Below are 27,993 nucleotides of genomic sequence, written 5' to 3'. Positions count from 1 at the left end.
TTTCTGCGTTATTGACTATGCCAAAGCCTTTGACTGTGTGGATCACAACAAACTGTGAAAAATTCTTAAAGAGATGGGAATACCAGACCATCTGACCTGCCTCCTGAGAAATCTGTATGCAGGTCAAGAAGCAACAGTTAGAACCAGACATGGAACAACAGACTGGTTCCAAATCAGGAAAGGAGTACATCAAGGCTGTATATTCTCACCCTTCTTATTTAACTTATATACAGAAAACATCATGCGAAATGCTGGACTGGATGAAGCACAAGCTGAAATCAAGATTGCCAGGAGAAATATCAATAACCTCAGATATGCAGATGATACCACCCTTATGGCAGAAAGTGAAGAAGAACTGAAGAGCCTCTTGATAGAAGTAAAACAGGAGAGAGAAAAAGTCGGCTTAAAGTTAAACATTTAGAAAACTAAGATCATGGCATCCAGTCCCATCACTTCATGGTAAATAGATGGGGAAACAATGGAAACGTGACAATTTTTATTTTCTTGGGCTCCAGAATCACTGCAGATGGTGACTGCAGCCATGAATTTAAAAGATGCTTGCTCCTTGGAAGAAAAGCTATGACCAACCTAGACAGAATATTAAAAAGCAGAGACATTACTTTACCAACAAAGGTCCATCTAGTCAAAGCTATGGTTTTTCCAGTAGTCATGTATGGATGTAAGAGTTGGACTCTAAAGAAAGCTAGTGCCAAAGAATTGATGCTTTTGAACTGTGGTGTTGGAGAAGACTCTTGAAAGTCCCTTGGACTGCAAGGAGATCCAACCAGGCCATCCTGAAGGAGATCAGTCCTGGGTGTTCATTGGACGAACTGATGCTGAAGCTGAAACTCCAATACTTTGGCCACCTGTTGCGAAGAACTGACTCACTGGAAAAGACCCTGATGCTGAGAAAGATAGAAAGCAGGAGGAGAAGGGGATGACAGAGGATGAGATGGTTGGATGGCATTACCGATGCGAAGGACATGAGTTTGAGCAGGCTCCAGGAGTTGGTGATGAACAGGGAAGCCTGGCGTGGTTCAGTCCATGGGGTCACAAAGAGTTGGGCATGACTGAGTGACTGACCCAAACTGAAAGTTACCTATGCAAGTGCATTCTCAGTCATTCAGCTGTGTCCGACTCGTTGTGATGCCAAGAACTATACCCCGTCAGCCTCCGCTGTCCACGGAATTTCCCAGGTGTCGTCCCAAGCCAGGGATCCAATTCGAATCTCTTGGGTCTCCTGCATTAGCTGGCATACTCTTTACCACTGAGCCACCTGGGAAGCCCCAATGTCATCTATATAAGTGGCAGAACACTTAGAAAGACAAACAAGTTCTGGCAGAGTGCTTAGTATATATTAGGTCTTCGTATATTTTTGAATAAAGAAATGGTTGAAAATTTGAGAAGGGAAACACTTATGTAGTACCCACTGAATTGACGACTTTGAACTGTGGTGTTGGAGAAGACTCTTGAGAGTCCCTTGGACAGCAAAGAGATCACCAGTCAATCCTCAAGGATATCAGTCCCAAATAGTCATTGGAAGGCCTAACGCTGAAGTTTAAGCTCCAATACTTAGGTCACCTGATGCAAAAAACTGACTCATTGGAAAAGAGCCTGATGCTTGGAAAGACTGAAGGTATGAAGAGAAGGGGACAACAGAGGATGAGATGGTTGGATGGCATCACTGACTGAATGGACATTAGTTTGAGTAAGCTCCGGAGGTTGGTGATGAACAGTAAAGGCCGGCGTGCTGCAGTCCATGCGGTTGCAAAGAGTCAAACTCGACTGAGAGACTGAACTGAACTGAACTTATGGGCAATTTCTTAATTTCATGTACCACTACCTATTAGGTAGAATTAGGACTGTCCTAATTCCCATATGCACATGCCTGGCACATCTATATTTCTAGCCCTGATTTCACCCTGTATTTCCAATTGTCCAGACATACTTGGTATGCTAAGGAAGACAGTTCTCTCCGAGTGATATCATCTAATGATGACACCGATGGCATTTTGAGGATTAATTTTCAGGAGACTGCTTCATAGGGGAGTGATACAAAGCATTCACAAGTCATTTAATGTGTTTTGCTCTAAAAATGGGGTTACCCTCACAGATTGTTTTCTATGTTTTATAAAAGAGACACAGATGTACAGAACAGACTTTTAGACTCTGTGGGAGAAGGCGAGGGTAGGATGTTCAGAAAGAACAGCACTGAAACAAGTATACTATCAAGGGTGAAACAGATCACCAGCCCAGGTTGGATGCACGAGACAAGTGCTCAGGCCTGGTGCACTGGGAAGACCCAGAGGGGTGGGATGGAGAGGGAGGCAGAGGGGGGATCGGGATGGGGAACACATGTAAATCCATGGCTGATTCATGTCAATGTATGGCAAAAACCACTACAATATTGTAAAGTAATTAGCCTCCAACTAATAACAATAAATGGAAAAAAAAAGTGTCTCTAGATAAGTTTGGCTGTTTTGAAAGATCAAGCCCACCTCTCCATCTATGATGTGTAGCTAAAGGAGCTATTCAAAAGAACATGCCATATATATGTGTTAGTATACTGTATTGGTGTTTATCTTTCTAGTTTACTTCACTCTGTATAATAGGCTCCAGTTTCATCCATCTAATTAGAACTGATGATAATGATAACCCTATATGCAAGACAGAAAAAGAGACACAGATGTATAGAACAGACTTTTGGACTCTATGGGAGAAGGCAAGGGTGGGATGATCTGAGAGAACAGCATTGAAACATATATATTATCAAGTGTGAAATAGATCGCCAGTCCAGGTTGGATGCATGAGACAAGTGCTCAGGGTTGGTACACTGGGAAGACCCAGGGGGATGGGATGGGGAGGGAGGTGGGAGGGGGGTTCAGGACCAGGAACACATGTTAAGTCCATGACTGATTCATGTCAATGTATGGCAAAAACCACTACAATACTGTAAAGTAATTAGCCTCCAACTAATAAAAATAAATGGGGGAAAAAAAAAAAGGACATGCCACAAGCTCGAAAAGAACTTCAAAAGAGTTTAATTTTTAAAAGCTAGTGGCCTCCCATCCAAGTACTAACCAGGCCCAACCCTGCTTAGCTTCCAAGATCAGACGAGATCGGGCGCATTCAGGGTGACAAGTGCTCGGGCCTGGTGCACTGGGAAGACCCAGAGGGATCGGGTGGAGAGGGAGGGGGGAGGGGGGATCGGGATGGGGAACACATGTAAATCCATGGCTGATTCATGTCAATGTATGACAAAAACCACTACAAGATTGTAAAGTAATTACTAATTAGTAATTAGTAATTTTATTTAGAAAAAAATAAATAAAAGCCAGTGGCAGGATTAGAGGTATAAACTTGCATAACCTCCCAAGATTTGTTGGGAACAACATCCATTTTTATAGATAAGCTGTGATATACTTGTAAAACTAAATTAAATTGCTTTAAAATAATGATATGTGCTATGGTAGATGGTAGAAAGAGCTAAGCTTGAATCCCAGCTTGGCCTCTTAGATAAATAACTTTGATGACATCTGCACTATTTCTTAGCTTCTGTGTCCTCATTTTTGAAATGGTCATATGTATTGTGAGATGAAAAATTACATCTATGTATAGCTTGGCACACAGTAACAATTCAATAAATGATAGCTCAGATGGTAAAGAATCTGCCTGCCTGAGGAGAACCAGGTTCGATCCCAGGGTCAGGAAGATCCCCTGGAAAAGGAAATGGCAACCCACTCCAGTATTCTTGCCTGGAGAACCCCATGGACAGAGGAGCCTGGTGGGCTACACTCTATGGGATCTTAAAGAGTTCATGACTAAGCAACTAACAGACACACACAGCATTATTATTACCTCTCAGTGAAATAAAAACCTATCACACCCATAGCTCTGCTATGTGGTATTATTTGTCAATAGCTGAGAAGAAAATCAATTTAGCTAAGCACTGTTTTCTGAAAATCTTCCATTATGCAATGAATTAAACACCATAATTTGAACACACACTCTGCAAGACAGGCACATAAAGTCTTGGTATCTATTTTCCAGGGGACAGAGTAAAAGAACTAACACTGTTTACCTGAGTATCAGGTACTGATACTCAATGCATTCTTTTTTCCTTTCTTATTGGTAAAAGAATGTTCTGTGTTTCAGAAATGGAATAAAATTTTATATTACTGAAGTTGTGAATATTGCATTTTATGATTCTGTTCCCACCTTTTTATAACAAAATTATGACTAATCTTCTTCCATATGTAGGAATAGTTCAGTTCTCCAAAAAAAAATCATGAAGCATTTCAGGAATATTTCAAATGCAGATATCATGAGAGGTGCACTCATTATTACATATTTATTCTGTGGAACAACTAAAATGGTATTGAGAAAGCTTGACAGTATAGGAATATTAGTAAATAAAATAATTATTTTACTTAGAATTTTAAGCTAATTTGCAGATTTCTAGGACTAAACTGATCATATTAATTTAACTCTCAAAGATCTTTCTTGAACTGTAATAGTCAAGAAAAAATGGATGAAATGAGATAGTGAAGACATTGTGTAACTTTTTATCAAAACCATTGGGGAAATTATTATTTTTATTTAGTAAAAATGGATTCACCGAAGCTTTTTATGTTTGTGTTTCTGAAAGCTGATCTATTTTTGATGGAAGAACATTTTGGATTAGGTTTGGCTGGCTGAGGATTGTTAAACTGCAATACACACAAACAAAAAAAAAAAACAAGTTCAGTGAACAAGAAACACAAAACTGTATAAATAAAACCACCGCTAGTTAAATCAAGTTGTTTTTCTCCCAATGGAGCTACAGATCTCCAAAACATCCAAAATTATCTGGAACTTGCTCTAGCAAATAATGCTAGAGAAAAAGACTTCCTGTTATAAATTGTATGCCCCACTCAATGAATGTGCAGTGCTAAAGCTTGCAAAGTTGTTAATATAACATCTGAAATACAAGCATTATATGCTGCTTAAAGGATCTGCACATTTAAAAGTTAGCAACAGATTTAGAAACCAGTCTTTCTTTGCAAGGGGAAGAATCAAATATTTTCTTACGGGAAAGCTACAGATTATTTGTATAAGTTAAAGGAAAAGGTTAAAATGTTAGACAAATATTAATTCCAGTTTTCTATATGCAGTGCACAGGTGCAACTGGAACAGCATATTATATGGTATAATCATTAAATTCATTCAACCAGACCTTAGAGAGTTAAAAACATATATTCTGAGGAACAGGACTCCTTGGTCCAAAGAATGAGAATGAAACAGTGCAGAATATTTGTGTATCAAGGTGATTCCAGTTTCCAACTGGGAAAACAGGACTGTTAACACCCACATCCCCTGACAACTGTCCAATTATGTATATCACACTTGGCCTACTGTTTGCGGTAGAAGTAATCAATAAAGGATGTGGTTGAGTGAACATAGATTTTGGTTGAACCAATGCATGAAAACTTAATCATTTACTCAGAGAGAAGAAATCAAATAGAGCAGAGATGAAGCAGCCACTGAGGGGTTTGTTGATTGTGCCACCAAGTTTGTGGGCCACAGATGAAAGTAATAAGGCAAATGGAATCAGTGACAGGAGAAAATGTAAAAAGCTATTCTTAATTTCATGAATTAATAGAAATGTTTTGATGTATGTTGCAGGGTCATTTTTAGGAAATTTCGCATCAAAGCCTGGATGTTCCATTTTAAAGAATATATGAAAATTACTAGGGCATGTCATTTCTCTCAAGCAAGAAGAAATTAATTTTCAGCTATAACAGAAAGGCAATTTTCACACTTGAAACTTTGTACTGATTGATTTAAAGATCTCCACTGTGGAAAGTTTTAGAGGAAATAATTTAACCCAAGTTTGCAAAAAAATTTACAATTGGTAAGGAATAAACCCAGAGATGGGCTAGTGGTGACCAGTATGTCTTCGACAACTCTCATTTTTGTGATTTTTTTCCCCTAGATTTTTTTTTAAAAATCATTCTAATTATTTGAAGAGTTGAAGCATTTCAGTAAACGAGGGGGGGAAATGCCATAAGGAAAATAAGGATATTTCCCTCTGTATTTACTCAAATTGTTTATCTATGTTATAAGAATATTTACTTGGTAATTTCTCAACTCAGTCTGTCTTTGTTTTATGGACTATAATTCTGGCTTTTATAGCTGTGTCGTAGGCAATTGTTCTCATTTTAGAACACTGACTTTTTTTCACTAGATTCCAAGTAGGAGGGAAAAGACATTGTAAATGCTTATTTTCTGTTATGCTACTTAAACCCCTGTGCAATTAATATTATTCAGACCAAGAGCAAAAATAACAAGCCCTGCTCACTATTAAAACCTTCATCAATAACCCTAACACCAGGGCTGAGTCTACCATTACCAAACAGGCAACTGTATTACCAAGTCCCTAGTCTTGAGGGAATGTGGCATGTTTTTCAACTGAAAGCTTAGTATAAATTCTTATAACCATTTTAGAACCTTCCAGCCTTGCAGCTTATTCACCTTTCATGCACGCTCAGCTGATGGCCTTAAACACACACTTATCCGAGACATGGCTATCCTCTTCCATTTCCTTTAAAGAGATGAAATATGTTTATAGAGATAGGACTCCCATTAGTGAAACTTGTACAGTTGCACAGGGTAGAAGAGAGAGATTTAGAGGTGATGCTAAACTTCACATGCAGCTTGATTTATTTTCCAGTCACACCACCATAATTTCCTCTATTTTGGTTGTGCTCCATTTCCTGCATGTTACTGCTAATCTGCGGACAGTTTAGGACTAGGAAAGGGTGTGTGTGTGTTTGTATGTATGTTAGTGCATGCCAGAGAACACTAAGCTCTTGAAGTGAAATTTTCTAAAAATGAACACAGCATGTATATCAAAGTATTTCTGGTGATGAGTGGACTCAATTTAATAATGTGTAGAGATCAGTCCTGGGTGTTCACTGGAAGGACTGATGCTGAAGCTGAAACTCTAATACTTTGGCCACCTCATGCTAAGAGTTGACTCATTGGAAAAGACCCTGATGCTGGGAGGGATTGGGGGCAGGAGGAGAAGGGGACAACAGAGGATGAGATGGCTGGGTGGCATAACCGACTCGATGGGCATGAGTTTGAATAAACTCCGGGAGTTGGTAGTGGACAGGGAGGCCTGGCGTGTTGCGATTCATGGGGTTGCAAAGAGTTGGACACGACTGAGTGACTGAACTGAACTGAACTGAACCAGATATCTCAAGAGTTTGATCCCTGGGTTGGGAAGATCCGCAGGAGAAGGAAATGGCAAGCTACTCCAGTATTCTTGCCTGGAAAATCCTATGGACAGAGGAGCCTGGCAGACCACAGTCCATAGGGTCACAAAAGAGCTGGACATGACTTAGTGACTAAACAACAACAACAATCAGGTATCTAGGGTGCTGTTTTTCTACATGTATAGAATTTTTATTTTTGAAATGTTTCTAGAGTCACTTTGCACAAATAGTGAAAGAATATGCCATGGTTTACACTCCCCTGATTGGTCCTCCAAAAACAGCAAAAAAGCTGCAAAGTGGCAGATTTGGATTGGAAAGCTTGCAGGGGCCTGTTTCCTCAAGACCTTGGAGGAAGCCTTTTCTATACTCTTTTGTGCATTACCTGGCTACGCATGTGCTCAGTCGGGCTCAACCCTTTGTGACCGCATGGACTGCAGCCCACCAGGCTCCTCTGTTTATGGAGTTTTCCAGGCAAGAATACAGTGGTTGGCCATCCCCTCCTCCAGGGGCTCTTACTGACCCAGAGATGGAACTTGTGTCTCCTGCATTGGCAGGTGGCTTCTTTACCACTGTGCCACATTTACACAGTTAAGAACCCATGGCTACCACACAAATCACTGACGACTTCATTGGTGTCTTAGTAGATAGGAATTCTTACAAGTGGAATTCACTTCATTTGTATAAAAGTGAGATGAGGATATATATTTTTGTCCACTACATGTTTGCCCCCAGGCGGGCTGTTAGACTGTTGAAACAGTCTAACAGTTACTAGACTGCTGTTATGCAGTTGCCTCTATTCCTCCCCAAAACATGTCACACTTCATGATAAATCACATATAGCTGGATCCGAGGGCCTCCAATCAAGATGGTGGAATAGGAGGATGTGGAGCTCACCTTCTTCCACAAATACGTCAAAAATACATCTACATGTGAAACAGTCCTGACAATGCCTACTGAATGCTGGGCAGAAGATCTCCCACAGCCAAAACTATAAGAAAGATGACCACATAACCAGGTAGAATGAAAAAAGGAGGGAAAAGGGACTGTTACGGGACCTGGGTCCCCAGGAAGGAGCTGTGAAAGAGGAAGAGTTCCCTCACTCTGAGAAGCCTCTTCACTGGTAAGGAGATCAGCTGGGCAGAAAGGCATTCTCAGAGGTTTAGACAAGAGTGCAGCAACCAGCCTGCAGCAGGTAGAACGGAGACAGAGAGACCTGCACAGGTGGTTTGTGTCACCTCGCTGCACTCCCCAGCCCAAGATGCATGTTTGCTGGTGTGCACAGGAGCTGGGCGCTGAAACTCAGGCTTCAGAGGACAGACCTGGGGGAAGGACTGGGGTTGGCTGTGCAGAGACAGCCTGAAGGGGCTAGAGTGTGGGACAGACTGCAAATAGGGGATATTTTCAGAAGAAGCCTAGAAGTGAAGCATTACTATTAACAGGCACACAAAGGCAGGGGCAGGGGCCCCGCCATAGCAGGCTCACACTTGGAGCACTCACAGCTGGTGCGACTCTGCTTCTACAAGTTTGGGAACATGCGGGTGCCAGAAGGTTGCCCACACATGGAAGCAGGGCTGAAATCACAGCCAGTCCCCAGGGGTCACACCACTTAGGAAGCAGGGCTGAAATCTGAGTCCTCTCTCCATGGTTGTGTGATCTATGAATTTTTGCCACTGCTGCTGCTGCTGGCTTTGTAAACTACTGTGGAATATCCAAGTGGATTAAGGATGCTCCCATTTGGCTGGGGTGGGTCTGGGGTTAGTCGCTGTGGACTCTGCAGATACACACACACTGGGATGGGGCCAGGGTCTGGGCTGCTTCCATAGCTCCCATGGCAGGTCCAGGCAGGAGGCATAAGCCTCCCAGACTTCAGACAATACTACAAAGCTGCAACCATTGAAACAGTGTGGTATTGGCTTTACTGCGGTCCTGGCACCTGACTTCAGTGGATCTGTGCCTATACATCTGCGCTGGTGGCTTTGTGAATGCAGTGCCTCAGGGATACCAGGGCACACTGCCTGCATTCCCATGGTTGAGGCACTGTCAAGGGCAGTTCCCAAAACAGTGCTTTGTAAGCCCACACGGCGAACAACAGGTGCCAGCACAGAACTCACTTCCCGGTGGACAGTCCCTGAGGAGGAATACTCTGGGACTGAGTATAACCCACATAAACAAAACAAGAATTGAAGGAGGATAAGTAACAACTGGTACCACAGAAATTCAGAAAAATAAAAGAATACTATGAATAACGATTGATATGCCAACGAATTTGACAGTCTAGAAAAACGAACTAGCTTCTAGAAACATACAGCACACCAAAGCTGAACCAAGAGGAAATAGTAATTTGAACTTACTGGTCACTGGAAGTGAAATAGAATATGTAAAAACAAAAACAAAACTCCCTGCAAACTGAAGTCAGTCTCAGAAGACTTCAATGTAGAATTCTACTGAACATACAAAGGACTCATACCAATCCTTCTTAAACTCTTCCAAAAGACTGAAAGAAGGGCATACCCTCCAATATCATTCTATGAAGTCATTACCCTGATACCAAAACCAAACAAAGATACTACCAGAAAAGAAAATTAAAGGCCAATATTTTTTATAAATGTACATGCAAAAATCCTTAACAAAGTATTAGCAAACTGAATCCAACTACACATAAAAACAGTAAGAACAACATGTTAAAAAAATTCCTTTTAAACATATCAAAAAATAAAATACTTAGGAATAAACCCTACAAAGGTGAAAGATCTATATGCTGAGAATTATAAAACACTGATTAATTAAAGATAACACAAAGAGATGGAAAGATAACCCATGCTCTTGAATTGGAGGAATTAATATTGTTAAAATGGCCATACTTCCCAAAGCAATCTACAGATTTAATGAGATCCTTATCAAATTATCAATGACATTTTTTCACAGATTAAAACAAACCTTAGAACTTGTATGGAGCTATAAAAGACCCAGAATTGCCATAGCAATCCTGAGCAAAGAGAACAAAGCAGGAACCACAACCCTCCAAGATTTAAGACAATACTACAAAGTTAAAATAACTCAAAGAGTGTGCTGTTTGCACAACAGCAGACAAATGCATTAATGGAACAGACCAGAGAGCCCGGAAGTAAACCAACACACCTACTGTCAATTAATCTTTGACAAAGAAAGTACAGTGGAGACAAAGTCTCTTCAGCAAGTTGTGTTGAGAAAATCGGACAGCCACTTTTAAATCAATGATGTTAGAACAATCCCTTGCACTGTTCATAAAAACAAGCTCAAAATGGCTTAAAGATTTAAATATAAGACATGACACCATAAAACTCCTAGAAGACAACATGGGCAAAACATTCTCTGACATAAATTATAGCAATGTTTTTATAGATTAGTCTCCCAAGTGAATGTAAATAAAAGCAAAGCTAGTAAACAAATGGGACTGAATTAAACTTACTTTTTTGCACAGTAAAGGAAACCATAAACAAATGGTAAGATAATATATGGACTGTGAGAAAATATTTGCAAATCATGCTAACAACAGGGCTTAATTTCCAAAATATACAAATAGTTCATACAACTCAATAACTAAAAAATGAACACCTCAATCAAAAATGGGCAGAAGACCTAAATAGACATTTCTCCAAAGAAAACATACAGATGGCCAATAGAGACATGAAAAAATAATTAACTTTGCTAATTATTAGAGAAATGCAAAGCAAAACTACAATCACTTCACACTGATTAGAATGGCCAACATTAAAAAGTCTACAAATAATAAATGGTGGAGAGAGTGTGGAGAAAAGCGAACTCTCCTACAGTGTTGGTGGGAATATAAATTAGTGCAGCCACTATGGAGGTTGCATAAAAAACTAAAAATAGAACTACAATATGAGCCAGCAATCCCACTCCTGGGCTTCTACCCAGAAAAGACAAAAATTCTCATTCTAAAAGGTTCAAGCACCACAAAGTTCATAGCAGCACTATTTATAACAGCCACAGAAGCAACCTGAGGGTCTATCAACAGATGAATGGATAAAGATGTGATATACATATGCAACAGAATATTACTCAATCATAAAAGAATGAAATAACGCCATGTGCAGCAACATGAATGGACCTAGACATTGTCATATGAGGTGAAGTTAGAGAAAGACAAATATTACATGATATCATGTATATGTGGAATTTAAAATATGATGCAAACAAACTTATTTACAAAACAGAAACAGACTCACAGACATAGAAAACAAACTTATGGTTACAAAAGGGGAAGAGGGTAGAAGGATAAAACAGGAGTTTCAGAGTAGCAGACACAAACTACTATACATAAAATAACAACAGAGTCCTGCTATATGTCACAGGGAACTACATTCAATATCCTGTAACATCATAATGGAAAAGAATATGAAATAGCATATCTACATAGCTATATATATATCTGAATCACTTTGCTATATATCAGATGCTACCACAATGTTATAAATACACACACACACATATATATATAGTTATATATATATATAGGTTATTTGACTGTCTGTTGTTGTTGTAAAAACAATTGTTCAACTCTCCCCTCAGGTTTTACAGTATTGTTGCTGTTAACTCGCTAAGTTCTGTATAATTCTTTGGGACCCCATAAACTGCAGCAAGCTAGGCTTCCCTGTTCTTCACCATCTCACTGATTTTGCTCAAACTCATGTCCATTGAGTCCATGATGCCATGCCATCATCTCATCTCTGTCACCCCTTCTCCTCCTCTTTCCCAGCATCAGGGTCTTTTCCAGTGAGTCAGCTCTTCCCATCAGGTGGCCCAAGTATTGGAGTTCAGCATCAGTCCTTCCAATGAACATTCAGGGTTGATTTTCTTTAAGATTGACAGGTTTGATCTCTGCAGTCCAAGGGACTCTCAAGAGTCTTCTTCAGCACCACAGTTTGAAATCATCAGTTCTTCAGTGCTCAGCTTTCCTTATGGTCTAAATCTTACATCTGTATGTGACTACTGGAAAAACTACAGATTTGACTATTCGGACCTTTGTCAGCAAAGTGATGTCTCTGCTTTTTAATACACTGTCTAGCTTTGTCATAGCTTTACTTCCAACAAGCAAGTGTCTTTTAATTTTGTGGCTGCAGTCACCATCTGCATTGGTTTTGGAGCCAAAGAAAATGGAGTCTGTCACTGTTTCCATTTTTTCCCCACCTATTTGCCATAAAGTGATGGGGTCAGATGCCATGATCTTAGTTTTCTGAATGTTGAATTTTAAGCCAGCTTTTTCTCTCTCCCCTTTCACCTTCAACAAAAGGTATACAACATAGATAAGAAATTCAAATCGTGGAGTGGAAAATAAAATATTCCAGATGAGACCCCAGTTTAACAGTTGAAAAGTATTTTAAGATGACCGCAGGTTTCCAGAAGTTTAAAAAATAACTATAAAGACTATCAGTAACCAAAGGTGAAGACCAATATTTGTTTTGTGACATAGTTAGTGCTCAGTATAATAGGTTATAAAAGAAAAGATTTTTCCCTGAAGTTTTATCTCTTTGGTTATATTAGAACACAATGTCATTTTGTATAAATCATTTTATAATGCTTCTTTCCAGTGATTATTTGGAAAATAAAAGCTTAAGGGATAGCTAGGTTGATCATCCACAGAACAGCTATCAACCTTCATTTGGAGGGACCACAACGCTCACAGGTTGCTTGCTTTACTCACGGCTGGCCCTGCCTTCCTAGAGTATGTGTCCATACCCTCCTTATAAATTTGCCTGTTCCAATCATTCATCCAGTGAAGACTGCAGTGCATTTAATTTATTTTGTTTGGCACCTTACACTTCATTGTTGTTTTGATATTTAATTATTTATTTAATATTTAATGATTATTATATTGGCAATGATAATTACATAATGAAGATCCATTTTCAATGCATTAGACATTCTAAGTGACTTTGGAATAATAATTTTACCTTTTAAAATACCACCAGTTGTATGTATTTATAACTGAAATACAGATAGGAACAAATCAGAATTTGACACAATCTATATTTACTACTGGGCTTCTCTGCTGGCTCAGCAGTAAAGAATCTGCCTGCTGATGTAGGAAACGCAGGTTTGATCCCTGGGTCGGGAAGATCACCTGGAGAAGGAAATGGTAACCCAGTCAAGTATTCTTGTCTGGGAAATCCCATGGACAGAGGAGGCTACAATACAGTCCACGGGGCTGCAAGAGGGTCGGACACAATTGGACTAAACAACAACAACAATATTTACTACTATCACCACTACATAGTTAACACTACTACTACAAAATTATTTAAAAGCTCTATCTTGGATATAAGGTAACATACCAAAAACCAAGGCCATAACTTTGATAAGTTTTCTTATCCTTACTCTATCTTGGCTGGAGTATAATGCAGTGATTAAATGGAGTACACAACAATCACAATATGATGAGTGAATGCCATATATATTTTCAATGGAAAAATTGTATCACAAGTTGTTTATGTATATTTTTGTTCAATTTTTCTGTTTTAAATGAAACATTGGGAATGCTGTTTTTGCACCTAATCATTTATCCAGATGTGTTCAAAGGAGAGATGGATATCTTAATGGAAGAAGCATAAAATGGAAACTTTCTTCAAAGAAGAGATCTGGAAAGGTTACGGTGAACCACAGTCACTGAAGCGTACTGTCTATGTGCTCTCTGCTTTTTTAACCTGTGAGAGGTGACCTGATTTTCTCCTCTCATTCAAGGTCATCACCAAACTTCCAGAAAATCAAAAAGTAAAATAGTATGGAGGAGGAACAGACAAAGAAGAGTTTAGGTGCAAGTTTAAAAATACCACCTTGGTTTAAAATAACTTATGATGAAAGGGTCACTTAAGAAGGGCACTGCTTAAAATTTAAGCAGGCAGTAATGGAAAGCGACAGACCTCAAACAATTTAAGTCTTTCACAGTTGAGTGAATTCACAGTGACAGCAAGACAAGGATGTGCAAACTTACCTCTGCAGGACCTTGGCCGTTGCTTCATAGGCTCTCCCCAGGCTGAGATCATCATCCAGGTCTGTAGAGATTTTGCCGTAAGTGTTGAGGACCTACGGGGAAAGAGCAATACGTATTAAACATATAACATGACCAGATTCACTGATGTTTCATTTCAAAACAGAAAAGATCCAAATTAATAGTTGTCTTTCATGTCACCATAAAATTTTTCTATTAAAAATTCATGTTGGTTTGGTTTATTTTTATCTATTGTATTACTCGTTTCACAGCGATCTCTTTGAGCCTTGACAGTGAAGTCTTACTTTTGTAAAAATAATTCTTTTCCTGCACAATCCAAAATCTTCCAATTGATATAACTTAGGTGTGAATAAATAACTGAATGGGTTACAACATTATTTGAAAATATAGAACTATTATCTTAGGAAATATAAGGCAGATTATAATAGTCTACTAGGGTAGGTTAAATATCACTTTTCTTCCTATAAATAGCTGTTTGAAAAGCATGAATTTAGGTGCCAGGCAATTTCTAAATCTATCATTTTATTAGAGGCATATCTCACAGTTTGTACACGTGTTCAGAATACACTAAAAATATTTCTTACAAATGTACTTCATTACCAACAATCTCTTCAATAATCAAAAGATTATGGCTGCCATGGCCAAATGTATGATCTTAATTTAACACTGACATCTGCGTGGTATGATTTTCCTTTTTATTCTATTTCCCTTTCAAGGGCTAGAAGAAGGAAAATAAAATTCCTTCTTCCTCCTTCATTGTTACTTGACCCAACCTATTACACACATGAAGACACATGAAATCTCCAAAGACCTCTATGGAAATCCTTTTTGCACATTTTCTAAGAAAGAATTAGTGAAAGTCATTTGACAGCATTGAGAGAGAGTCAGCATGAGGGAAGATGGACATGTAGGATGTGTCCCCAGCCTGAATTAGGCATCTTAGAAAGTTTGCATGTTAGAGAGTGTTGATATTCATCTTTACTTTCTTAAAGTTAATATTTAGGAAATAGTTTTAGTGAGACCATGGTGATACCTCCTAATTTGTGTGTGTCTGTGTGTGGTTTGCTAGTGACTGCTTGACATAATACTGATATTAAAACTTACTGATACATCTTGACCCCGTGTTGTAATTCCTGTTAAACCTGCAAAGTTCAACAATTAGATTATTAATTTTAAGCCTCTTGGTAAGTCTTGTATGAGCCTGAGAATTTTCTTTTTACTCTGTCCTGCACAAATGACAGCACTTAGACTAAGTCTGATATGACATGACATAGAACTCTCAGAGATAAAGGACAGAATCTCTGAATTTTGTGAATTTATGAGACTTTATTAAATCCAAACATCAAAATATTTAGAAAGAGACTGTCTAGTGTCTCTTTTGGTCTATACATGTTTTAAATGACATTCTAGAAATTTAAAGATCAAATATTACTATATTTTTGTGTCAAAAATAATTTATTCAGTAAATATTGTTATTGGGTACCAGTGCTGTGATAGACCCTGCATGCTTGTGTGCCAAGTTACTTGAGTTGCGTCGGACTCTTTGCAACCCCATGGACTATTATATACAGCCGGCCAGGCTCCTCTGTCCATGGAGTTCTCCAGGCAAGAATACTGGAGTGTGGTTGCCATGCCCTCCTCCAGGGGAATCTTTCCGACCCAGAGACCCACCCTGGGTCTCCTGTGCTGCAGGTGGATTCGTTGCCGCTGAGCCACTGGGGAAGCCCCCTATTGGACCCTGGGAAACCTTACAGAGAAGAGAGCGTGCTTACAGACCTTCAAGGCATTTACTGCCTCGTGGTACAGAGATGTGCACTGATGAGGCTGTGTGAATTAGCAATGACTGAAGACAAGTTTCTCCAGGGCTTCAGCTGCTCATCCTGCACCATGCGCCGATGTCCCTGGTCGCTGTGAACCCAGAAGCAGTAATGTCACATCTGGGAGCACCCAGCATCATCTTAGGGCTGCGCCTCCTGTGACCACGGTTAGGAGGGTAGGTGTCCAGGAAATCACAGGTAAACACTTCAGTATTGACGGCTCCTCTCCCACACAAGTATGCAGCACTCCCAGGGAGCAGCCAGGGCAAATACCAGCTCAGTCTGGGCTTCTAGTTTCGACCTTGGGCTTGATTTTACAGAAGCTTCCTCATGGAACACGATGGGGTTGGCTGGAATGAACACTCACCTTAGCGTAAGAAGACTGGGATGCAAGATGTACTTCTACTACACCCAGCACATCTGGCCTAAGAAATCTCCCTGAGAAGCTTTCCTCAGAAGCAAAAATGAAAACCTCCCTCTGAAAGGTATGAGATAATACAAAGAGCTATTTGAACTTGGGATGAGAATTTTCTGGGACTCTGTTAACCAGCCATCAGTGAAGAGCTCCTGGAGAACTCCCTCCTCAGAGTAGAGACAACATATTCCATTTGTGACTTGAGAGAGTTCATCACTCAGCTTAAACGCTTTATCTAAAAATAGGAAATATACAAGCAATGGGAAAAATATAGTTCATTACTGGCCCAAAGGGGAATACACATATATATACATCAGTTCAGTTCAGTCACTCAGTTGTGTCCGACTCTTTGCAACCCCATGAATCACAGCACGCCAGGCCTCCCTGTCCATCACCAACTCCCAGAGTTTACTCAAACTCATGCCCATTGAGTCGGTGATGCCATCCAGCCATCTCATCCTCTGTCACCCCCTTCTCCTCCTGCCCCTAATTCCCTCCCAGCATCAGGGTCTTTTCCAACGAGTCAACTCTTGGCATGAGGTGGCCAAAGTATTGGAGTTTCAGCTTTAGCATCTGTCCTTCCAATGAACACCCAGGACTGGTAGCCTTTAGGATGGACTAGTTGGATCTCCTTGCAGTTCAAGGGACTCTCAAGAGTCTTCAACAACACCATAGTTCAAAAGCATCCATTTTTTGGCACTCAGCTTTCTTCACAGTCCAACTCTCACATCCATACATGACCACTGGAAAAACCATAGACTTGACCAGATGGACCTTTGTTGGCAAAGTAATGTCTCTGCTTTTTAATATGTTATCTAGGTTGGTCATAACTTTCCTTCCAAGGAGTAAGCATCTTTTATTTTCTTGGCTGCAGTTACCATCTGCAGTGATTTTGGAGCCCAAAAAAATAAAGTCTGACACTGTTTCCACTGTCTCCCCATCTATTTCCCATGAAGCGATGGGACCAGACGCCATGATCTTAGTTTTCTGAATGTTGAGCTTTAAGCCAATGTTTTCACACTCCTCTTTCACTTTCATCAAGAGGCTTTTTAGTTCCTCTTCACTTTCTGCCATAAGGGTGGTGTCATCTGCATATATGAGGTTATTGATATTTCTCCCGGCAATCTTGATTCCAGCTTGTGCTTCTTCCAGCCCAGCATTTCTCATGATGTACTCTGCATATAAGTTAAATAAGCAGGGTGACAATATACAGTCTTGACGTACTCCTTTTCCTATTTGGAACCAGTCTGTTGTTCCAAGTCCAGTTCTAACTGTTGCTTCCTGACCTGCATACAGGTTTTTCAAGAGGCAGGTCAGGTGGTCTGGTATTCCCATATCCTTCAGAATTTTCCACAGTTTATTGTGATCCACACAGTCAAAGGCTTTGGTGTAGTCAATAAAGCAGAAATAGATGTTTTTCTGGAATTCTCTTGCTTTTTCGATAATCCAATGGATGTTGGCCATTTGATCTCTGGTTCCTCTGTCTTTTCTGAAAACCAGCTTGAACACCTGGAAGTTTACGGTTCACGTATTGCTGAGGCCTGGCTTGGAGAATTTTGAGCATTACTTTACTAGCATGTGAGATGAGTGCAATTGTCCGGTAGTTTGAGCATTCTTTGGGATTGCCTTTCTTAGGGATTGGAATGAAAACGGACCTTTTCCAGTCCTGTGGCCACTGCTGAGTTTTCCAAATTTGCTGACATATTGAGGGCAGCCCTTTCACAGCATCATCTTTCAGGATTTGAAATAGCTCAACTGGAATTCCATCACATCCACTAGCTTTGTTCATAGTGATGCTTTCTAAGGCCCACTTGACTTCACATTCCAGGATGTCTGGCTCTCGGTGAGTGATCACACCACTGTGATTATCTGGATCATGAAGATCTTTTTTGTCCAGTTCTTCTGTGTATTCTTGCCACCTCTTCTTAATATCTTCTGCTTCTGTTAGGTCCATACCATTTCTGTCCTTTATTGAGCCCATCTTTGCATGAAATGTTCCCTTGGTATCTCTAAGTTTCTTGAAGATATCTCTAGTCTTTCCCATTCTGTTGTTTTCCTCTATTTATTTGCATTGATCACTGAGGAAGGCTTTCTTATCTCTCCTGGCTATTCTTTGGAACTCTGCATTCAAATGGGAATATCTTTCCTTTTCTCCTTTGTCTTTCGCTTCTCTTCATTTCACAGCTATTTGTAAGGCCTCCTCAGGCAACCATTTTGCCTTTTTGCTTTTCTTTTCCATGGGGATGGTCTTGATCCCTGTCTCCTGTACAATGTCACGAACCTCCATCCATAGTTCATCAGACACTCTATCAGATCTAGTCTCTTAAATCTATTTCTCACTTCCACTGTATAGTCATAAGGGATTTGATTTAGGTCATACCTGAATGGTCTAGTGGTTTTCCCTACTTTCTTCAGTTTAAGTCTGAATTTGGCAATAAGGAGTTCATGATCTGAGCCACAGTCAGCTCCCGGTCTTGTTTTTGCTGACTGTATAGAGCTTCTCCATCTTTGACTGCAAAGAATATAATCAATCTGATTTTGGTGTTGACCATCTGGTGATGTCCATGTGTAGAGTCTCTCCTGTGTTGTTGGAAGAGGGTGTTTGCTATGACCAGTGTGTTCTCTTGGCAAAACTCTATTAGCCTTTGCCCTGCTTCATTCTGTACTCCAAGGCCAAATTTGTCTGTTACTCCAGGTGTTTCTTGACTTCCTACTTTTGCATTCCAGTCCCCTATAATGAAAAGGACATCTTTTTTGGGTGTTAGTTCTAAAAGGTCTTGTAGGTCTTCATAAAACCATTCAACTTCAGCTTCTTCAGTGTTACTGGTTGTATATATATGTATATACACACACACACACACACGCACATATAATATACATATATATGGTATGTGGAAAAATAACATAACATTATAAACTGTGTATAAAATAACTATTGGTGGGAATGTAAATTGGTGTAACCACTATGGAAAACAGTAGGGAGGTTCCCTAAAAAACTAAAAGTAGAGATACCATATGATCCAGCAATCCCACTCTTGGGCATGTATCCAGAAAAGACAAAATCTCTAATTTAAAAAGATACATGCACTCCAATTGGAGAAGGAAATGCATCCCACTCCAGTATCCTTGCCTGGAGAATCCCAGGGACAGAGAAGCCTGGTGGGCTGCCGTCTATGGGGTCGCACAGAGTCGGACATGACTTAAGCGACTCAGCAGCAGCAGCAGCATGCACCCCAATGTGCGTTGCAGCACTGTTGACAATAGCCAAGACATGGAAGCCACCGAAATGTCCATCAACAGGTGAACGGATAACCAAGATGTGGTACATGTACAGACTGGGATACTACTGAGCCATAAAAAAATGAAATAATGCCATTTGCAGCAACACGGATGAACCTAGAGATTAACACACTAAGTAAGTCAGACAAAGACAAATATTATAGGATATCACTTATATGTGGAATCCAAAAAATAATACAGAAGTATCTATGTACAAAATAGAAACAGACTCACAGACATAGAAAACAAACTGTTAATTATCAAAGAGGAAAGGGAGAGATAAATTAGTAGTACAGGATTAACAGATACACACTACTATACATAAAATAGATAAGCAACAAAGGTTTACTTTGGGGACACTGTTCAATATCTTGTAATAACTTATAATGGAAAATAATCTGAAAAAAAAACTGATTCACTTTGTTGTATATCTGAAACTAACAACATATTGTAAATTAATTATTTTTCAATTCAAAAAATGAATATTAAATACCTCAAAAAAACTCAAATTGTGTAGAAAATAAAGATGTGTTATATTGACCTTACAGTAAGTTATGTCACCTGCTTTTTAATTAAGGTATAATTTGCAAATTAATGAATATCGATAAACTTAAATCACTAGACAAATAGTGGACTCTTCTTTACAAAGAATACTTTAAGTGAGAAAATACAGTATGGAAATCTGAAGGATCCACTGTATTTGATTGAATATCCCTGTGGCATGCAATTTGTTGGAAACAAATCTAGTATCTGGAAGGTTAAATTCTGTCATCACAAATCAAAGAGAAGAGAAGAGAAAAAAGAATATAAGGTGCAAAGTATTTTGGCGCATTCAAAACTCATTGTCATGGTGGTTTTTTAGTCGCTAAGTCTAGGGGAAGGAAAATTCATAGTTTTTGTCTTTTCTTCTTTCTAGGCAGCTCAATGTGTTTGGTGAAAATGCCACATCAAAGACTGTGCAGTTGGCTGCCTGGTTTCCCATCATTCCAAGCTTTCAAGATTTAATGGAAAATTTCAGGGAAAGGAGGGGAAATACTTTTCTGTCTCCTTCTGGCATGGCACAGAGCATGCACAACTCAAACTAATACAGATGAGTGACATAAAGTTTAAAATGGGCTTCTGTACTCTGGCTGGTGACCCATACTGCCATTGTTTCTGTAGGAAAATAACATCTAAAATAAGTTACAGCATCTAGCCCATTTGAAATGGAAATTTTGTAGCTTTTCAAAAATTTCAGTAAACGCCACTTCTTTTATTTCACATTTTTGGTATTTTTTCTGTATAGATTCCTTCCTCCACTTACTACCTTCCCCCCACTACTCTCTTCCTTAGTTAATTCAATACTTGAAACCAGCTGGGACTTTTACTCTGAGGGCATCAACCAGGCTTTCAAAGGGCCTTATGGAAATTAATCAAATCTCCCTCTGGGTGCTCAAATTTTCTTTAAATACCTTTGACTCGAATCAGACAGGCTTACTACTGAGTTAAGTGACATATGTCAAGTGACTTAGTATCTGTGAGTTTTATTTCCTCGGGTGTAAAATTGAAATGAATAAAGTCTACCTTGAAAAGATGTTATATGGTTCTACTACTAAGGATTTGAAGGAAGCACCTGCTTTGTGTTCCCAAGTCTTATCTAACTGAGTGGTTCTCAAACGGGGGTTATTTGCCTCATAGGGGATATTTGACAATGTCTAGACATGTTTTAGGCTGTCATAATTGGGAGAAGCAAGGGATGCAGCCCAACAGCCTACAATTCACTTGATATACCCCCTTCCCTATGACAAAGAAGTGACCAGTTCCAAATGTAAATAGCACTGCCACTGAGAAATTCTCATCTAGTCTTTGCTTGAACAATTTTCCTAATGGGAGACTATCCTCCTGTGAGACGAGGCACTGAATCACTGGAGAATTACGTGAAAAAAAATTGTTAGTTAAGTTGAATCAAAATCTATGACTCTGCCTGCTAGACAAGGTTGTGTTTTGTGGGACAAGATAAGTCCATTCCTCTTTCATGGGATGGTTCTTCCAATACCTGAAAGAGCTATTTTTCCTCCTCAAAGCCTCCAAACTCATAGAGGCATCCAGGACACTCCAAAACAAGTGAGGATGAAACCCCAACACTTTTGCTCAACACTTGAACATTTTATTTCAAATTCTGTCTACTAGTCTAAGAGTTCTAGGAGAGTTTAAATAAACCCAACTGCACCAAAATACATCTATAAAACCACAACAGGGATCCATCGGACTTGTCTGTAAATAAGAAGTTATGAGTCCATTGCCTGGGGTGCATTTTTAAAAATCTTTTTCTTCCTTGCCCACCATAAAAAGGCAGCAGAACTAACATTCTGTTATATAGCCCTACACAAAACCCAAGTTGGGCCACTTCATAACAAAGGTGCAACACTGGGCTCCGCGCTGTGCATCACTTTGAGGAGAAAAAGGAAATGATACAGATTTATTCTTGTGCAATAAGAAATACAGAAATAAAACAATCAAGTTTGCCATCTTGAGCTTGAAATCATTGTCAAATCTTATCGGAAACACATTTATTCTGATTTCTGGCAATCTCAGTCCCTTTAGCCATTTCACAGTTGGTGAGCAGAAAGGATGTTTCTGCCTCATTTACAGCGTCTGAACATGATTCAGAAAATCAACTGCAACATTAGTCAAAGAAATCAGTGGCTAATGATTTCTGACAAGCGCTGCAGTAACAGGCTGAGGACCAGACTGGGCAGCAACGGCGCTGAGAGCATTTTACTAGGGACAGCAATAGGCGATGGGAGAAGATGATGAAAATGAGGGTAAACAGAACTGTTTCCCCATCACTTAAAGGCTCTTATACACTTTCTGCAAAGGCATTGTGTCTGACATGCAGTAAATACAGTAATCTTTTGCTTCAAATATGTTATATTGAATGAACACGGGGAACAAACAAGTGTGCAGCTTTGCAAACAATAACACATGAAAGTAGTTAAATAGTTTGCATTCTGCTGAAACTATACCCTTAAGTTAGGAGTAGTCTAGCCTTACTATTTATATTGATCATTTGGACTGTGTATTCTTTTGCCCTGAAATGCATTACTCATCATTTGAACTGTTACACACTGATTGTTTAGATCACCTGACACAGAAAGTGAAGGCTGATGGCCCAGTGCAGAAAGAACTTGGTGTTAAAAGACATGAGTTCTTGCTTCTCTTAGGCCTCAAGCTCAGAGTGTGACCTTTGACAGGTCACTTGGTTACTTTGAGCTTCAGTTTCCAAGTCTGAAAGATAAAGGGGTAGGACCAAATGATCGAGAATACTCCATTCCAAAAATATGATTTTGATTTTAGACTACATTGATATATTAAGTTGAAGATATATCCTAATTATTTTAACCATTTATCTCTGGCTTCAAAATCCCTGATGAATTTATTTTATGTTCAATTTTTTTTAAAACAAGAGAAACAAAATGATAAGTCATTTCATTCACTTGAAATTTTATTTTCAGCCTTCCTCCCTTATTTGAAAAATATTGCATATTCTTAATGAACTGCTTAAAAAAAAAATCCCTACCATGGAGTAGGTGATAACAAGAAAGGCTAAATCTACAAAGTTTTTGGTTCATATTAAACAGTGATTGTTACATATACAATGATCAGTGCTATTCAAAGATAGCAAACTTTTTTACACCTTGAAATATTTAAAAATTGGGTGAAAATTCATGGTTATCCTTAAATTCATAAAGTGAATTAGAATTTCTGGTTAATCTCTCACATACTAGGAGTTTACATTGCATTTTCAAAAGCTATAAGGTAGAAATAAATCTCAAAAATTTCCAAGAATTTTCTTTCACTAAAAGCTCTCTCTCTATACATTCCATATACACATGACCCTCAAACTCCAAAATAATGAAACAGAATTCCACTTACAAACAAAAGTTTCCTCAGTAGTAAATTGGAACATATTACCTAAAAGTGTCATTTTCTAAATCAGTCACTATATGTGTGTACTATATTAACAAGAGACATGTTCACAAAGAATTTTTATCAAACTCTCAATTATTATTTTCTATGTGGTAAATCAGAAAGCATGGAAACATTTATCTTGTACAGACCAATCATGATGTGAGTTATATTTACAGCTCCTTTGAAAAGAAAATTTCCCTGCCCTTTATTTCCTGCTTGGGAAATCCACAGAAGGTTTTGCTGTATATTTTGTAGAAGGCACTTGACCAAAGGCATCACTGAGGTGGCCAGACATGAAAAGTTCTATTCAGGGGAAGAAAGGAGTGATCAGCTAGCTCAGTCATGTTCTCTAGGAAATTCAGGAACACCACACAGTGGGTAATGGCAGAAGTGAGAAGGTGCCCAAAGACCAGCGAGAGTGTGGTCAAGTCACATCAACAGAGTGGGTGAGACTGCCGACTACTGCTAAGGGGGTGATAAGGAAACTGAGCCCCCCTTCTCCCAGGACTCCTCCAGTTCCCGAGAGTCTTTCAGTCTGTGAAGCCAACTGTCCACTGGCTTTAGGGACTCACGGGCTATGACCTCCCTTGTGGCCACAGGAATCTTTACAATCAGTGACCTGCCAGAGGTCATCTGCACAAGCCTCTTTCTTGCACCCAAAGGGAAAAACTGAGAAGGACTGAGAGGTAAAAGAGTTCTGTGGAATTAAAGTGGCAAGTAAATAACTTCAAGCCTTTTTCCTCTTCCATGTTTACCAGTGAAAAACAATACAGGTGGATTCTTTCTACAGCGAGAGTTGATGCAGATTATATAAAGTAATTAGAGATTTCACTGTCAGAAAAGATTTGAGGGGAAAATTTTGCATAAGTCTCCAGTTCCACTCATTGGAAAAGACCTTGATGCTGGCAAAGATTGAAGGCAAAAGGAGAAGAGGGTGGCAGAGGATGAGATGGTTAGATAGCATCACCGATTCAATGGACATGAACTTGGGCAAACTCCGGGAGACGGTGAGATACAGGGAGGCCTGGCGTGTTGCAGTCCATGGGGTCACACACGTTGAACAGGTCTGAGCACACACACACACACACACAATTGTTGAATGAATGTGGTCAAGTTATGGAAGGTACTGGTAATACAGTACCTGCAGGGGCATTAGGACAACAATGTTTATAGGAGGATGAAAAGGAAGTGTGAAGAATGATTATCTTATATTTAGGATAACATTACCAGTCACTTCAGTTCTCCGTTATATATGGAGACTAAAGAGAATCAAATGAAGAGCCCATCAAATTTAATTTGGCCAAACAGGTACTGTCACCTTGCCCATGCAGAAATGACAACATGTATGCCTTACTGGAATGTGCAGGACTCTGGAGACCTCCCTCCAGCCACAGAGACCTCCTGCTGTCAGGAATGAACTCAGATCTCGCCATCTCCATGCCCCTCTGCCTGCACTGCCCTTTCTGATTTCATGCACGACTCCTCTGGTGGGGGCACACACACACACACACTCTCTCTCTCTCCTTTGTGCTGTTTCACCACTGAGTAAAGCACCATATGTATCTACTTAAAAACATTTCTCTCTCTCCAATTAGATCACAGGTGCCACAAGATCAGGACCCATATCTGTTTTTCTCTCTGTTGTACCCTTAGCTCCTAGTCTTACGATAATGTAGAAGTGAAGAGACGCAGGTTTGATGCCTGGGTCAGGAAGATCCCTTGGAAGAGGAAATGTCAACCTACTCCAGTATTCTTGCCTGGGAAATCCCACGGACAGAGGGGTCTGGTGGGCTACAGTCCATGGGGTCATAGGGAGTCAGACATAACTGAGCACTCACACAACTGTTGAATGAATGTGGTAAAGTTTTGGAAGGTCCTGGTAGTATAGTACCTGCAGGAGCATTAATGTGGATATAATGAGCCATTGTATTACATAATATAATATTATATATAAATATTTACTTGGCTCAAAGGAAATAAGCTCATAATATATAATATTAATTTATTACATATAATGTATTTCAGAGCTTAACATATATTATATTATATAACATTTTGCCTTATAACTCACTCAATAAGGAAAAAATACAGCACTTTAAAACTATGGTAAATAGAAAGCATGTGAACATTTTTAGTTAATAGCCATCCTGGAGAGTTCAAGTATCATAACAGCAAATAAGTCAGACTCCTAAAGGAAGATTCAAGTGACTTTTTTTTTTTTTTGCTGTGCCACATGGCTTGTGGGATTTTAGTTCCACAATTAGGGATTAAACCTGGGGCTGCAGCAGTGAAAGCTACGAGTCCTCACCATTGGAACGCCAGGGAAGTCCCTATATGACATTTTAAAATGACGTAAATGTGTGCCTATTTCATCCGGTCACATTTCTAAATAAACAGCTTCCCCTCATTATGAGCCCAAGTGGAATTTAGCGAGGAGGCAGATTAGAGGCTGAAATTATGTTCGCTTCATCATGGTATCTTGAGGAGTCATTCTTCCTGCCTGTAGAAGGACTATAGATCACTTTTTTCCTCTCTTTTAATCGAGACAACTACAGTTTCTGCTCTACAAGCAACAAGTCAGAGAGCTGAGCAGTGAAAAGCCTCTAGCTCAGTGAGACACCAAGCTCCTCAGCTTCCCCTGAAATGGCCACTTATCAACCTCCCTCCACTTGGCCCATTCTGCACAAAACGGTTTCTGGCTCCACAGGGAAGGCTCATGGAGGGTTCTATATTAGCAAGTGACGACCTGGAAGATTTTAATAAACACTGATCCTGTGACAATTTCTGTATTTCTGCATGAACCAATTACCACTAGGAGATTTGTCTTTCCCGTGGTGGAAAACCCATCACCTATTCATAATCCCTCTTACTAGGTTTTTTCCTCATTTAAGGCTGGATTCAATAAAATTTCATTCTGGTTCCCCCTTCTCAGAAATCCATAAAAGCCTTGAGAAAACATTTTGAGCATATTGTCTCTGTACAATTTGATATCCTTTCCACCACAGGCCATTACTCTGGTAAACTCAGTAAACCCTAATTTAGATCCACAATGTAATGCTTTCCTATCTGGCGGTGTGAACACATTTCTTGAAAATAAAACATGGTAGGAAAGTCTTCCTCTGAAGGCTTGCACACAGAGGAAGCTTCATCTATTTCCCTTTCACCGTGATAGAAGAGACGAGAAAACAATTTATGAGTCATTTCCATTCTGACAGATGTGACAATGATGGGAAATGCGATGCCTGCCAAGAGCTTTTATCAACTAGGTTGTAACGACGAGTAATAAGTGTAAGTAATAAATGGCTGGAATCTTAGGGGAAACGGTGGCAATATGAAATGATGTTTGCTCCTTCGGACGGGGGCTCTGTGACTCTTGGAATTCCCTGCCTTCCCAGTAGAGTTTTGGCCTGACAATAAACAACAGTTTAGTACTTTATCTAATCCTAGCCAGGAGGTGAGTTCAACAGCAAGCTTTTGCAGATGTTCACATCCAATAATCTATCCATAATTGATGAAACAGGGAGGTCAGATGTAATGGCTGCTGCTATTCCAGCAACAAATAAATGGTTATTGACAAAACAAGCCAGCGTGGTGCAGAGCGCGGAGCAGTGACAGGCGGGCGGCGAGGCTGAGCGGAGGCCGGGAGGATGATTCGGATTTCTTGGTGGGCGGGCCGAGTCAGGAGGGCCACACTGACACACACACAGATGCAGAGGCCTTGAAAAGAAAAGGGAGGTTGCCGAAGCGCGCACACACACACACACACACACACACACAAGAAGAAGAAGAAGACAGTTGGAGGCAGAGAAGAAAAGGTTAAGTGAGCCGAGGGCAAGGCTGGGGACCCAGGTAAGTACAAATGTGTGTGGTTCAGAAATGCCTTTGAATGCGTGTGCTGTGACCCAGCCGGCTGGCTGCTTTCATCACCAGCGTGTCTTTGCTCACATCGCTGGCTGTCACTCTGCACTGCCTGGATGACTTGACCACCAAAGTGGATGCATGGGACACCTTGGTGCCCAAAAGCACTGAGGCATATTCACTGATATTCCAGTCAACACTGCAGATGCCATTTTTTTCCTATATATTAAAAAAATATCTAGGAAAATCATGTATGCAATTTTAATATTTTCAGATAAGCCAAAAATGTATAATTGTGCAGCTGCCCAGTTTCTCAAGACTGAGCCTAATTCTGAAATACATGCTGCCTAAAATCAAATTTAGTGCCAAGGACTGTGAGTGGAAGGCAAAGTTTTCTTTAACAGT

At 39.8% G+C, this 27,993-nt stretch overlaps 1 protein-coding gene and 1 long non-coding RNA gene across 4 annotated transcripts in view; one reads left to right on the top strand and one right to left on the bottom strand.

Moving 5' to 3' along the window:
• LOC110142192 (uncharacterized) overlaps positions 1–21,307 on the top strand; it is a 33,760-nt gene extending 12,453 nt beyond the window's left edge. The window contains exon 3 of the long non-coding RNA XR_011490592.1: positions 20,696–21,307. This is a non-coding gene — a long non-coding RNA (uncharacterized lncRNA). The remainder of the gene's footprint in view (positions 1–20,695) is intronic.
• Positions 1–27,993, bottom strand: part of TTC29 (tetratricopeptide repeat domain 29) — a 244,286-nt gene that overhangs the window by 110,692 nt on the left and 105,601 nt on the right. For all 3 annotated transcript variants that reach the window (XR_002315255.2, XM_020901271.2, XM_020901272.2), the window contains exon 9: positions 14,251–14,342. Coding sequence is in view for 2 of the 3 variants with exons in the window: in XM_020901271.2 (XP_020756930.1) it covers positions 14,251–14,342 (92 nt within the window). In the remaining variant the exon portion in view is untranslated. The remainder of the gene's footprint in view (positions 1–14,250; positions 14,343–27,993) is intronic.

This window comes from Odocoileus virginianus, chromosome 12, assembly GCF_023699985.2.
Source record: "Odocoileus virginianus isolate 20LAN1187 ecotype Illinois chromosome 12, Ovbor_1.2, whole genome shotgun sequence".
Taxonomy (NCBI): Eukaryota; Metazoa; Chordata; class Mammalia; order Artiodactyla; family Cervidae; genus Odocoileus; species Odocoileus virginianus.
The sequence above is the reverse complement of the archived record's forward strand: the minus strand, read 5'-3'. Positions and strand labels throughout refer to the sequence as shown.